The sequence below is a fragment of the Psittacula echo genome, assembly GCF_963264785.1.
Source record: "Psittacula echo genome assembly, chromosome: 5".
NCBI lineage: Eukaryota > Metazoa > Chordata > Aves > Psittaciformes > Psittacidae > Psittacula > Psittacula echo.
In genome coordinates, this window is record NC_137739.1 from 18,012,423 (window position 1) to 18,027,195 (window position 14,773).

At 54.0% G+C, this 14,773-nt stretch overlaps 1 protein-coding gene across 15 annotated transcripts in view; it reads left to right on the top strand.

Moving 5' to 3' along the window:
• CAPN15 (calpain 15) overlaps nt 1-14,773 on the top strand; it is a 61,151-nt gene that overhangs the window by 39,356 nt on the left and 7,022 nt on the right. For 12 of the 15 annotated variants that reach the window (XM_080619931.1, XM_080619932.1, XM_080619924.1 and 9 more), the window contains 3 exons: nt 6,064-7,567; nt 11,206-11,414; nt 11,627-11,810. In XM_080619931.1, the coding sequence (XP_080476057.1) occupies nt 6,064-7,567; nt 11,206-11,414; nt 11,627-11,810 (1,897 nt within the window). Of the gene's footprint in view, nt 1-742; nt 968-5,311; nt 5,347-6,063; nt 7,568-11,205; nt 11,415-11,626; nt 11,811-14,773 lie in introns of those variants that run through there. The other 3 variants (XM_080619925.1, XM_080619928.1, XM_080619930.1) reach the window with 3 other exon arrangements.

The window sequence follows — 14,773 nt, forward strand, 5'->3', positions numbered from 1 at the left end:
AAGTCCAGGTTGGACGGGGCTTGAAGCAACCTGGTCTAGTGGAAGATGTCCCTGCCCGTGGCAGGGGGTGGGAACTGAATGAGCTTTAAGGTCCCTTCCACCCAAAACTATTCTATATGGTTCTATGCGACATCATCCAGAAGACAGAGCCAGGGTCTTAACAGCAGTGTGTGGCGAGAGGACGAGCGTAGGATGAAACAGGAGAGGATCAGGCTGGATATCAGGAGAAGCATGTTTGGCCCAAGTTAGTGGAGTTTACTGCCCAGAGAAGTTGTGTGGCCTCTATGCTCGGAGGTTTTCAAGACCAGAGTGTATAAACGTGAACAATTTGCTGTGATCTCAAAGATGCAGCTTGAAGGATCTCTGGACTGGAGACCCCTGCAAGGTCCTTTCTGATCTGAGGTCTGTTCTGGTGCAAAGTGAGAGCAAAGGCCAAAGGGACATGCCCTTTCTGGTGCTTTATTTTTGCTTGTGTCCCTGTGAGCTTGGGGGAGGGTCACCGGTATTGAAGCCTGGTTTATTTTCTTGTCTCACTTTGGATGAGTGGGAGAGGCAGGATTTGGAAATACTTATGCAACCTGCCCTGTTTGTATGGTGCTCGCACTGAGCTGGTGACACTTTTATAGCCTCGGAGGGTTAGAAGTGTGAATCAGAGGCTGTTTTCCTCCACTCATGCTCCTATAGAAATCTGTGAGATGTGAAAAGTCCCTGTTCCAAGTGTTTTTGTGTTGTTGTGCTGCAGCCTTCCCCCGGTCCAGCCTACCAGCCCTTGCCTGGCTCTGCAGGAGTGAGTCAGCTCAGCCAACAGCATCTCCTCTCCCAGGCTTCATGACGTGGAGGCCCTGATCCCAGCTGTGCCCTTCCAACAGTTTTACTGCTAGAGCGATGCTGTGTGGTTCCTGACCTCCTGCACCCCCTCCTTGCCCAGGCACTGGGTTCTTCTGCTCCAGCTGGCGCTGGAGATGTGGTAGGTCCATGCGGGATATGGTGCTGAGCTCTCTTAGGTCAGAGCACCAGTGCTGTTGAAAGATAGAGAGCAAACAGCTGGATGGGGAGGAGGAGAAGCATTTCATAGCTCACAGACAATTGAAGCAAGGTTTTGTTTGTGGTGTTCGATGGTTTTTCTTTTTGCTTTCCAAAGTTCCAGTGCTTTTTCTTGTCTTTGTCAAATGAGGCTTTTGCTACAGGATGTTCTGTCTCAGAGAGCTCAGGGTTTGTATGGTACTGAATAGAACAATTGATTTTTATTTACGTGTTTATTTACTGCGGGAGAGAACTGAAGCAGGAAGTTTTAAGGCTTTAACTCTTCTGGAGGAGTTTTATTTAGAGAAGCAGCCCCATTCTATTGCTGTGTGTGATTGGCACAAGTTCCTAGCATCCTGTCATCAGTGTGTGCTCTGCAGTGGAGCCCCAGGATCTCTTGCTCCAGTGCTCAGGTCACCTCAAGCTGTTCACTCTGGCAGTCTCCATCAAGGTGCTGCTGTCCAGGGCTGGTTGCCATCTCTTGCCCTGGAGATGCGGATCACACCAGCTTGGCTCACCACCAGCTTCTTGCCAGCAGGAAAGACACAAGGTGCAGGTTTCTGGGCACTTCCTGGCCCCGCACCCTGCCCTGTTTCTTCCTGTCTTACCCCGCTCTGCTGAGGCTCCAGAAAAGCCCAGATGACACCCAAAGGTGATGGAGACCCCCTGGCTTGTTTGAAGGCCGTGTGGGAGCCAGGGCTCTGTAGCAACAGGACACGTGAGCTCAGCAGAGACTCCTGACTTCATCACTCAGCAGAGCCCTAGGAGGGGTCCTTAGGTGGGTTTGGAAGGTCACCACCTGGTGCCTTCTTAATCCCTTCCTTATCTGGTCCTAACAATTCTACCCCGCTTTGGTTAGATGTTCCTGCACATCAGCAGGAAACAAAGGGCTGGCGATGTCCCTGCAGTAACTCTCCATTCCCTTCTAGTGACATCCTTCCCCTGCCACCTCTGCACACTTGGAATTGGTGTCCTGAGGAAAAAAGCTACATGTCTTCTGAGCAGCTCTGCTGCCACGTCCTGCCTGCACAGGCTGCCTGCCAGCAGCCCTCTTCAGATGCTGTCACCTTGGCAGTGGGCTCCCTGTGGCACTCCTTAACTCAGGGAGCAGAGCGGTTCAGCATGCTGAAAGCTGCCTGCTTGGTTGAGTACCTTCTATATTACTTTTTAAGTGTTATAATTACATTGTTGTGATTGCCAAGGTAGATGTAGCCCTGCCAATGTGATGCTGTCTCCTGCCAGCTGATGTACACTGTGTCTTAGTTGGGTAGAGCTGCTGTGGTGGGAAGCATGGCCATGTGGGGCCAGCCCTGTCCATGCTGCTGGAGGTGTGGGGCTCTTGGCTGTTTCCATTTCCTTGCTGTATGCACCCAAAAAGAGCCTCTACCAGATCGCAGCCTGTCAGGAGCCTTCATTATCCCTGTAAAGTGTCCCTTTCCTGAGAAATGATGTCTCATGGGTATGTGACTTTGCCAGGTCGCTGTGTCCTCTCCTACACACGTGCCTGGCAAGGTGGCAGGCGATGTTTATCTCAGTTGGGTTTTGTGGGGCTGGTGAGCATGTGTGTTATCATACAGCAGATGGGGCTGGTGAATAGGTGCTGGAGACAACTGTGTTTCCTCACGCAGGCTCTTTGCCTGCCGGGAAAGGAGCCAGCCAGGCTTTGTAGGGAGGAATACAGGCTTGGGCAGGCTGCGGATGGGTTTCTCCTTCATCCACTTAACTTTTGAGTTGGAGCTGCTGCTGTGATCCACTATGTGCTGGTGTGGGTTGTGCCATGTAAGGGCAGGTTCCAGCCTTGTGCCCTCTGTGGTCTTTGGACCTTTAAACTAAGCCTGGTGCTCCAGGCAGGGACTTGAATTGTCCATCAGTCCTAGCTGGAGAGCTGGTGGCTCATGGGGGACAAATGAAGATGCGTGTCCCATGTCCTCTCCCATTTCTGTGCATCTCCCACTAGCTTGCAGGGAAAGCTGCATGGCTGCTGAGCACCAGTATGTGGTGCCTGGGGAGAAGCAGGCAGGGATGTCTCCTGTCAGAGCTTGCCACACTGGTGACTCTGCTGCTGCAAGGGGAGACACATCAACCCTTCCCACCCTTGAGGGAAGAGCTGGTGGCCTGTCTGGGAGGTTTTAGGTTTTCCTGAGAGCTGACAGTGGGGAAAGGCAAGTAGGTGGAAATCCCAGCAGTACACAGGATGGTGTCCATGGAGTGGACAGTGTTGGGAGCCAGCTCCTGTGGCATGTGGGAGAGGAGGGAATCAGGAGAGGGACAGTGCATCCAGGGAGCGTCACAGCTCCTAGGGTTGGTATCAGAGCTTGGAGGAGAGCATTGTGGTGTCCTGGCTTCCACCTCCTTCTTTGCTGCCTCGAGCTTGAATCTCCTGCCCAGCTGAGTGAAGGTGCTGCCTCCCCAAGCCCGCAGCTCATGGCTGATGCTTCATCAAGCAGGTCTGGTGATGCAGCTCACCCCACCATCATATGGTACCTCTGTCTTTTAGTTACCCTGGTTTCTCCTTTCTCTCTATTGCTATGGGAAGGGACAAGGGGATTTCTTTCCATGGTCCTGTGGTTGCATGGCCAGAAGCCTTGGCTACCTGGGTAGGTCCCTGGATGTGCATGATGTGTGCTCAGGTTGGTGGCTGGAGGCTCCTGATCCACAGTGAGCAACGCAGCATCTACATGCAGGGGTGGGTATTTGGGAGCCAGTGTACAGTGGGTGACAGTGTGGGACACTGCAGAACAGACATGGCACAGGTTGCTGACAGCCTTTGCTTGCCTTTTGCTGATGCCTGTAGTTTGATGAACTTCAGCCAGTAAAACAAATGGATGTGACAGGATCACGGTGCCCTTCATGGCCCCATTTGCTTCCCTGCCTCTGCTGGGGCTGGGTGGGCAGCTCCTTCCCTCTGTCTGCTTGAGAAATGATCTCTCTTCTTTTGAACCTGAGCATGGTGCTGCCAGGGGGAGAGGATGTGCAGCTCCACAGCTGGAGGCCTTCAGGCAGAAAAATCAATGTTTATGTTTCTCTTAGCTGGGAAAGATTCCTTAAATAACTCCAGTAAAGAAATCCCTTGTAAAGTTCAGGCTATGAAGTCATGGTGTATGAAGCAGAAGGAATTTTCAAGCTCTCTCTTGCAATGAAATGGATTTCTTGAGTTCAGGCTTTATTTAGAGAAACGGTTGATTTAAGAAGAGAGCTGAAGGCTGGATCTGATCTCTTGCTGAGAGGGAGCTGCTTTTCCTATGGCTGTGGAACACTGTCTGGAAATGGGGTTGGGTTGCTGCTGCTGGAGTATTCCTAGGGGTTTCTCATGTACCTAGCCATGGGGAGGGCCACCCTCCTCCTCCCTGTGTCCCCTCGTGACTCCACTGGTGCAATGCGGGCTGCTCAGTGCCTTGGGAAGCTGGTTGTACAGGTGCTGTGCTTGGGATTCTGGAGAGCAGCCAGAACCTGGATCCCTCCGCACCAGCATCTCAGAGTTTTTCCTATGTGCCATTAAACATCTTTCCCTTCTTTGTTCTAGCCAGTATCAGGGTTGAACTAGGTCATTGCTAGAGCAGGAAGAGTGGTGAGCCCGTGAGCCCACTGTGGTGCAGCTCCCATGATTTAGGCTTCTTGTTCCTTGGTCTGGCTTGGCCTGAATTTGCTGTTCCTATGAAGAGCTGAGGGCATGGGGTAGACTTGGAGGCTTCTCCTGCAGAGCTGTCCCTGCCCAGGATCTTGAGCAAGCAGGGCAGTGTGGAAGGGGTTGGATGGGAACCAGCTCGGCTGCAGAGAAGCGCAGCTGGGCTGGAGCTTGGGTTCAAGGTTGAGACTTCAGACTTGGCTGCATTATGTGGGAGCAGGAGTGCACAGCAGAAGAGCTTCAGGCTCGTGCCGTGCAGCTATGTTAAGGAGAACTGGTTTGCCCTTGTTTGAAGGAGGAGGAAGCAGAAAGCTCTGTTTCAGCCCCACCTTTGGTCAAAGCTCCAGGAACTGCCCCTGAGCAGGGGACAAAGGGCACCAGGCAGGGCTGGGATTCCTTCTGCCACTCATCAGCCTACGTGTGAGCATGGCTTCGCCTTCCAGAAAGTACCAGGAGGGCTGAGGGGAAGGAGAGCTGCTTCCTGCAAGCCCTGAGGTCGCTGTGGGCTGCGGAGCTGGTGCTGCTGCTGCATTGCTCTTTCTGAACATTGAACCTGCCTAGAAAACATTGTGAGGACCTTTTGCCCTGGCACAACGTACATCGGACCCGTTCCCCATTAGGGTTTCAGGTGTCTCTGAGCATCACTGGAGGTTGAAACGAGGGGCTGGTGCTGATGGTGTTACTTCTGCACTTCCCAGGTAAGCAGGGCAGGACCTGGAGCTCGGACACAGTGCCCCTGAGCTCAGTACCTGCAGGGGACATGGCCCAGCACTGGTGCACCATGATTCACCTTGGCTCCAGCACAGAAGCTGCTGCAGGTCAGGTCAGGGCCACAGAGCCTATAGCCAGGTGAAGGCACCACTGTACACCACAAACCTGGTTTTCCTTGCTTGGTAGTGTATGGTATGCGATAACACAGTTATCCCAGTGTAAATAAACAATGTGCCCATGATGGCCAGCCAAAAGGGGAGAAGAGAGACAGGAACAGAAAGTGAAGCTGGTGTGACACCAAAGGGGGAACGAATTGGCCCTCAGAACAGCAGGTAGGCACAGCATGGTGTCACCTCCTCCAGAGAGTTGCAAGCAAGCTGCAGATATACCAGGTGTTGAGGGTGGGTGCAGAGGGAGGGTGCTTGCCCACCAGAATGCATCCCTGACATGAGAGCAGGGCCAGTAAGGTTGTGGGGCTTTTTCTTGTGCCCTTCCTGAAGTGTTTTGGATGGAAGCCAGTGCATTTCCATGCACTTGGAAAAACGGTTTGTCAGTGCCAGAGGATTAAGTGCCCAGAGAGCAATGACTGGATTGATGGTTGTCCCCTTTCTGGAAGCAAGATGCTGACTATGACAGCCCAGGACACATGGTACCCCTGCGGTCAGGGTGCCCCTGGCCTCATGCTGTTGTCTTCTCTCTTCCAGCCATTCCCACTCTTCCGGCTCCATGGCTGCTGTCCGCGAGTGGTCCTGCACCCGCTGCACCTTTCTGAACCCCGTTGGCCAGCGGCAGTGCTCCATATGCGAAGCCCCCCGCCAGAAGCCCGACCTCAACCACATCTTGCGCCTCAGTGTGGAGGAGCAGAAATGGGCTTGTGCCCGCTGCACCTTCAGGAACTTTCTGGGCAAGGAAACCTGTGAGGTATGTGGCTTCACCCCGGAGCCAGGACCCAGTGGCTCCCCCTTGCCTGTCATCAATGGCATCTTGCCCAAGCCGACCGTGCTTGTGGAGCCCAAGGGCACATCCAAGGAGGAGGCTGCCAAGGCAGAAAGCAACAGCGAGGACTCGGAGGGGAAGAGCCCTGATGAAGCGGAGCTGGAGAGTGGCTGGGCTTGCCAGCGCTGCACTCTGCACAACACACCGGTGGCCAACTCCTGCTCTGCCTGTGGTGGCCCACGCAAGCTCTCCCTGCCCAAGATCCCTCCAGAGGCGCTGGTCGTCCCTGAAGTCATCACCCCCGCTGGGTTTCACATGGCCCCCTCTACCCCCCAGCCTTTAGTCCCTGCAGAGATCTCTGACAGTGATGCCGTGGCCACCCAGGGCCCAGTGGCTATGGAACAAGAGGGCCAGAAGGTACCAGCCTTCGGTCCCTTCTCCCCGGGGCTGCAGAACAATCCTGTCCCGCGGAGCCGCCGGGAGGTACCCCCCCATCTGCAGATGCCAGGTGCCGAAGCTCCCCAGCCCGTGGCTCAGGGTGCAGCGGGGCAGAAGGGCTCTCCCCAGGGTCAGGCCAGAGCTGCCCCTGCTGCCCGCTTCCAGGATCTGCTGTCCAACAAGCGTCTGGGTGTGCTGGAGGAGGAGATGGAGGTCAGTCCTTCCCATTGGAAGTGCAGCTCCTGCTCTCTGCTTAACTCTGCCGGGGCTGGTAAATGTGACGCTTGCAGCACACAGAAGGGCAGCGACACCATCAATCTGGCAGGGGACTCAGTGAGGTTTACCCCGTGCAGCCCCTCCAGCCCAGACTTCACCACGTGGTCCTGTTCCAAGTGCACACTCAAGAACCCCACCGTGGCCCAGAAGTGCAAAGCCTGTGGCTCCTCCAAGCTGCACGGCTTCCAGGAGCATGGCACACAGGGCGAGCCGTCCCCACGCTGCCCTGACTGCGGCACTAGCGACAAGGGCGGCTGCTGCTCCTTGTCCTGCGGCGGCAGAGCCCCGTCCGCACGCAAGGTTGCCCGTCTCTTCCCGTCCCAGCTGCCTTCCAGCCAGGAGAGGCCGGGCCAGTGGGCTTGCCCTGCCTGCACCTTGCTCAACGAGCTGAAGGCCAAGCACTGCGTGGCCTGCCATACCCCGCAGCAGTACGTGGCCCAGCGCAAGGGCCTCAAGCCCCTCAAGAGACGAGAGAGCATGCACGTGGAGAAGAGGCGGCAGACAGATGAGGGAGAGGCCAAAGCCCTGTGGGAAAATATTGTGACCTTCTGCCGGGAGGTGAGTGCTCACTGAACTGCTCTTGCTCCTGGCTGTGCTTGGAGAGGGCCCTTCCTGCCTCCCCCACGGGGCTTGGGTGTTGCTCAGCACAGGCAAGCTGCCTTCTGTGCCCCAGAAAAGATCTTCACCAGCAGCAGCAGGGTTCTAGTTGCAAACACTGCAATGTAATAGTTTAAATAGGTGCAAGAGAATCTCTGTGGTGAAAGTGACCCATACGGTTCACTCCTGGTTCAAGGATGACAGAGTTCGAGTGTTAACTCTGAAACCTAGTGATGTTTAGACCTCATAGCAGCCTTCCAGTACCTGAAGGAGGCCTACAAGGATGCTGAAGAGGGACTCTGTCAGGGACTGTAGCGATAGGACAAGGGGTGTTGGGTTTAAGCTTAAACAGTGGAAATTCAGGTTAGTTGTAAGAAGTTCTTTACTGTGCAGGTGGTGAAGCACTGGCACAGGTTGCCCAAAGAAGTGGTAAATGCCTCATCCCTTGTAGTGTTCAAGGCCACGCTGGACAGAGCCTTGAGCGACATGGTCTAGGGTGAGGTGTCCCTGCCTGTGGCAGGGGGTTGGAACTTGATGGTCTTAAGGTCCTTTCCAAACCAAACCAGTGTGGGATTCTATGATTCTATGTTTTAAATCGGTAAGACAGAATGTCTGGGCTGAAGGGGATGTTCTTAGGTAGTCAGTCCAGCTCCTTCCCTGTCCAAGTGAGGGGAAAGCTGGGAAAGAGTGTGCCCAGGTTTGCTGGTTGCACTAATGACACGTGTGTGTGCAGGAAATGTGGGAATGGAACAGACAGGCTCAAAGCGCTGGCAGGGTGCAGGCAAGGGAACTGCTTCCACTGCCAGCAGCTGAACATGTTCAGGAAACATGAGCTGGGCCTTGGTGATGTTTGGGAGTGCCCAGCTGCAAATGGCTTGCCCCTGTTGTGGGAGAGACGGCTGAGGTTTGGCTGGAGCCTGGATCCGGGTGAAGGTTTCAGGAGCATACACCACTGTGAAGGGTCTGGCTCCATCTGTTGGGTTTCAGTCTCAAACACTGCTCTGATGGCCCTGGTTTTAATCTGAGTGGCATAACACGCTCCTGTGAATGCTGCTCTTTCTCTGGCCTCTTTCTGGGGAAGCCTGCAGCTCTTCTGAACCAGATGGAAAGGGTGTTGCAGTCCCATTTTGGCGTACAGACAAGGCTTTTCCTGCCTTGTCTGAGGAGTGTGCCCATGCCTGTGCCTCTCCTGCAAGACTGCGACCATAGGAATGTTTGACTTGGGTGGGAATCTGTTGAGAATGATTCTGGTTTGGGCTTGTGGGGTTTTTTAATTGCTACATGTCTGTCCTAGCAGATGCTCTTGCTTATCCCACTGTCTCACACTTCTCTGATTAACCATCCTTTTCCCTTTCTGAATGGCAGCATGCAGCAGCACATTCTGCAGATCCAGAAAGACAGCCCAGAGCTCTTGTTGTCTCTGTCATGTCCTGCACCTCTGTCTCAGAGCATTCGCATGTGCTGGGGAGGCCCCATTTCTGTTTTCCTCTTCCTCCATCCATCACAAAGTTCACTACTGGTAGTGCTTCCCTTGGTCCATGTGGTCCAGGGGAGGTGGCAGTGGAGATGGTCACGTCTCTGCTCCAGAAGGGCTTGAAGGGGGTTGTTGGCAGAGAGGAAGAGTGATGGAGGTCCAATGCCTGGATTTATCACCTTGCAGGAGAAATAAGCAGAGCTTGTCTGGCACCATCTGTGAGCAGGCTCATCACTGCCCAGGCATGGGAGGAGGTACCTGCTCCTCTTCCCTCCGCTCTGGTGCTGCTCCTGCAGCTCTTGTGCCTCTCCTTCCCTCCATCTCACAGGGATATTGGTGGTGATAACTCCTCTAAAGCATTTAGAAAGACATGAAGGGAGACACCGTGGTGTAAAGGTAACTAGCTCATTAGGCAGGCTTCCCTGTTGTGGCTGGGGAATGCACTACTATGGCTCTCACATTGCCTCCATCGTCATGCTGGTGAAGTCTGGGGGCTCCTGCAGTCCTGTCCTGGCTCTGCTGAGACCCTGGCCATGTTACCAGCGAGGCTGAAGGCTGCTGCATCTTGGAAAAGCACCACAGGGACTCCACAGGCAACAGCAAGCTTGTGCTGTGACTCCAGGGCTGCTGCGTGCTTGGTGCCATGCACAGCAGGGTCCCACGGAGCCCAGCTGCTCCCTGAGGAGGGAGGCCCGGATGAGGCTGCTGTCAGGGAGCAGATGCTCCCCTGGGGAAGGCCAGCACGCACTGGGACGTGTCCTTGGCTCACATCAGTATTTGAATAGTGCCATCTCTTAGCTGAAAAACACCCTTCTGCAAAAGAGAAGCTAGAAGTGCTAATTGAGGCACCATGTAGAAAGCATTGACGCAGGATTGCAACAAAAGAGGAAATGCAACTACTAGTTTGCTGTGCATAAAAGCTTTGGAATTTGAATTGTAGCTGGCTTTTGCTAAAAGAATTTAATTTCATTTAATTACCAATAACAAAGAAATCCTGATTCTTATTTCACCCTGTGTTAAACTGTGTGGAAAAGCCACCTTTCTCCACTGGTTGAAGTTCTGTGCTTTCATCCTGACAGTGTGGCTAATAACTTCAGGATTATCCACCCTTCAGACCACTTGTTGTTCAGCTTGGAGAAGAGAAGGCTCCGGGGAGACCTTAGAGCAGCTTCCAGTGCCTAAAAGGGCCTACAGGAAACCTGGAGAGAGGCTTTGGACAAGGGCCTGTAGGGACAGACCAAGGGAGAATGGCTTTAACCTGACAGAGGGGAGACTGAGATGAGCTCTTAGGCAGAAGTTCTTCCCTGTGAGGGTGCTGAGGCACTGGCACAGGTTGCCCAGAGAAGCTGTGGCTGCCTCATCCCTGGCAGTGTTCAAAGCCAGGTTGGTTGGAGCCTGGCGCAACCTGATCTAGTGGAAGGTGTTCCTGCCCGTGGCAGGGGGTTGGGACTGGATGAGCTTTAAGGTCCCTTCCAGCCCAAACCAGTCTGGGATTCTGTGATTCTATAATTCTATATTATTTTATATGCAGCAGCTATTCCACGTGGGCTCAGCTATGGGATATCCTCACTCTGGAATTCCTTGCCTGTTTGTGGTCTGGCCAAATACAATTGCAAAAGCTGCCCCTAACATCCTCCATGGATGTTCCTGGGGGGTGGCACAAGACTGCCAAGCTCTGGAGCAGGAGCAGCTCAGCCCTTAGCATACGGCTTAGGCTGAGCAGTGTTTGCCAGCTGGCTCCTTGCAGGCTTGCTCTCCTCGTGCTTTGCCACTTCTAGAGACAGCCAAGGTCCCCCCTGGGCCAGCTTTTAGCACCAGCACAAAGTGTGAGACGGTCCCTGCCAGGGGCGGTTCCTGTGAAACACAAAAAGGCAGATTTGAGTTGCAGGCTGGAAGAGCTGAGCCAGCTCGGGGCTGGGCTGGACGCTGCACCCGAGGCACAAAATGCATCTGTGCCATTGCCAGCAGACACCCAGCCCCGGTGCTGTCCCCTGCATCGGAAGGGGCTGCCCAGGCAGGAGAGCTGAGAGTGCAGGGGGAGCTCTCCAGGCCAGCCTTGTCTTCGGGGAACCCAGGATGCTACACAGCTGCACATTGATGCTCTCCTTGCCTTTTGCTCTCACAGAACAAAGTCAATTTTGTAGATGACAGTTTTCACCCTGGGCCCAAGTCCGTGGGATTCCCAGAAGGCGACAGCGTGCAGCAGAGGGTGAAACAGTGGCTGCGACCCCATGAAATCAACTGTAGCATCTTCAAGGACCGGTCGGTGAAGTGGTCAGTGTTTCGGACACCCAGGCCCTCAGATATCCTGCAGGGACTGCTGGGAAACTGCTGGTAAGGGCGAGTAAGCTGGGCTGATGCCTTCTTGCCCCTTCCTCCTTTCCCCCCTCCTTCATCCAGATCCAGATCAGACCCCTCAGCCCTACTCAAACCCATTTATACCCCCAGGCATGTAGCCCATCCTCTGCCTCACCCTGTACCATGTCGCCTGCATGGCTGGGCAGGTGCTTGCTGCCTGCCCATGCCACATTCCCTCCCACTGGCAGGTTCCTGAGCGCCCTGGCTGTGCTGGCCGAGCGGCCTGAGCTGGTGGAGCGGGTGATGATCACCAGGACACTGTGTCCCGAGGGTGCCTACCAGGTGCGGCTGTGCAAGGACGGCACGTGGACCACGGTGCTGGTGGATGACATGCTGCCTTGCGATGAGTGCGGGTTCCTCCTCTTCTCGCAGGTCAGCGGCCCTGGGGGGGCAAAGGAGTGATGGGATGGGATGGGAACTGCTCCGCAAGGATGGAGGATGCTCATCACCAGCTCTCCCAGGAGAGGCAGTGGGAAGAGGTACTGCTGTGAGACACCTACTCTTGTGCTGCGTGGGGGGTTTGCAGCTCAGGATCCTGCTTTCTGCTGCACCCTCAAGACAGCTGAGCTCTTTGAAGCCATAATATAAAGCTATTTAGGCCACTTTGGGCATTTTTCAGGCTGTGATGAAGTTTCATTTGCAGTTGCCTTTCCGTCACTCCTCCCTGCAGTTCAATAGCACTAAAAGCCACCTTCATTCTTCGCAGCAAAAGGAAGCTCTTTTAACCTGAGTGTTTTGTGCTGTGGGGGCTGAGGAAAAGCTGTTGCTTTCCTCTACAGGGAGGTCTGGCAGCTTGGCTTTGCCAGGGAGGGACCGTGGAGAGGGAGGGACAACAAATCAGCCTGTTTCGAGCCAGTGCCCAGTTGCTCTGAGCACACTCAGGTGGCATCTGCTGGTATGAACGGAGCTCCCGCAGCCGCTTCAGGCCATCAGTGCTGTCATGCCCGTCCTGCTTGCCAGGCCCAGCGGCACTTGCTGGGATCACATCCATGAAGGAGACTGAGAACATCTTTATTGAAACTCAGGCAGCAAAATCTGACAAAGAAAACAAAGTGCCACTGTCAGGAGGAGCCACGGACCCAAGACTGATGGATTGGACTTTGTTCTGTCAATTCTAGTCCTCTTTTAAAACACGCACAGCCCCACACCACATCATCTGTAGATGTCAGGACAGAACTCTGACTGGGGAAGTGGGGCCTGAAGGTAAGGACAAAGGGGAATGACTTTAACCTGCCAGAGGGGAGACTGAGGTGAGCTCTTAGGCAGAAGTTCTTCCCTGTGAGGGTGCTGAGGCCCTGCACAGGTTGCCCAGAGAAGCTGTGGCTGCCCCATGCCTGGCAGCGTTCAAGGCCAGGTTGGATGGGGCTTGGAGCAACCTGGTCTAGTGGAAGGTGTCCGTGCCTGTGGCAGGGGGGTTGGACTGGATGAGTCTTAGGGTCCCTTCCAGTGCAAAGCATTCTGTATGATTCTGTGATTTGGGGAACCTTAATGTTGGCACAGCTTGAGTGTGCTCGGTAGCCTGTGCCCTCTGCAGGGTGGAGGTGGCCCAGTGCTGGGGCAGCTGCTGGTTGTCCCAGGGCTGTGTCGAACGAAGCTCACAGACCTCTTGGAGCAGCAGCACAGTTGGCTCCAGAACCCTCCTTACCCCTGGCTCCAGGCAGGGACTTGCAGCTGTCCAAGCTGCCTGGCCACATTCCCAGCAGCATGGTGGATCTTCCCCTGGGACACAGGGACACTGAGTGGGGCAAAGCTGCTGAAAGCCAGTCCTCTTAAGGAGAAAAACTTTAGAGAGGGGAAGAAGGAAGAGTCGGTGCCTGCGTTTTGCCTCTCAGTATACAGAGGATCCAGATGCACTTCTTTATTTTCAGTGTAAGATTTACCTGTCTCTCTATTTTCTTTTTTAATTTCCATCCATCTTTCCTTTCTTACAAATTTCAAGTCTGTTGTTGTTGTTATTATTATTATCGATGGAAGATTTTCTCATGGGCTGGCCTTGCCTTACCTGTGTTTCCAGGGGCGTCTGAATGTTCGCAGGAGTTTTCCATCGAGTGTTTAGCTGTGGGAGCTGGATGTGGGAAAGGAAAACCAGAGTTTTAATATCAAAAGAAAATCAGGTTCTTTCCCGAGCTCCCTGGCTGCGGCTCAGGCAGAAAAACCAACATGGAATTTGTTGAGTGAAGGACTCAAAACCCAGTGGAAAGCACTTGCAAGCTTTTTTATCCATGGGAAAGAAATCTTCAGGGCCCTCCTTTTCTCTCCCAGCTCTCGGCTGCCACCTGGGAGTCGCACACAGTCACACTGCACCAGGGCTTTTCCCCTCCAAGCACTGGCTAAAACCCTGATTTTCTGGGGTTGTAGTGGATGGTATTGTCTCCTTGCCTTCTGCCCTCATGCCCCTTCCCCTTAGCATCCTCACTGCAGGCAGGGGTTGGGGCTGAGGTGTCTCACATGCTGGGGATGAGAGGTGAAGCATGGCTGGAGGCTGTACCCTGCAGTGACTTGGACATGGTGGTGACAGCTGCACCCCGAGCCCGTGGCTGATGGAGGCTTTGCAAACCTTGGGTGCATTAATGCAGCATCTCCATTTCTTCCCATATCTGTAATCAGCCTAGAGATGCCAAGAGCAATAGCCTGGCACCAGAACAAAGTGTCTCCAGGGGGAGCTTTCCACCCTGGAAAACTTTCGTCTTGTCACAACATCTTGCCACTGTCCCTGTGCTGGAGTAGAGGACTTTACCTGTCTGCCCGAGAGATCTTGGAGCTTGTCCTTGAAACAGTGTCACTGTTCCATGGGTAAAATCTACCCGGTCCCACCTCCTTGTGTGCTCTAGGCAGCCTCCTCCGCCAAAGGTGTGCTAGTTTTGGTTTGCAGCAGTGTGTGAGTGAAAGGCAGTTGTTCCAGATGTGCTCAATAGCCTCTTTCATTATACTCCATCCCTGGCAGTGTTCAAGGCCAGATTGGACAGAGCCTTGAGTGACATGGTCTGGTGTGGGATGTCCCTGCCCATGGCAGGGGGGTTTGAACTGGATGAGCTTAAGGTCCTTTCCAACCCACACCAGTCTGAGATCCTATGATTATTAAATCCTTTTCAATCCAGGTTGAAGCAGAAGGAAGTATTGTGGGCACCCACCCTGCCAGCCTGACTGCCTAGACACCTAAGGGTGCAGCTCTATCTGACAGACATTCACTCCAGGATGTTTTCCTAAATGGAATTGAACTGTGCAAACAAAACACTGAGCAGTTAGAGAATGGGTTCTTCCTCATGAGACCAAGCTCCTGGTGTCTGGTCTTGCTGCTCCTGCCTCTCCATCTCCAGCAGAAGGGTGGCTGAGAG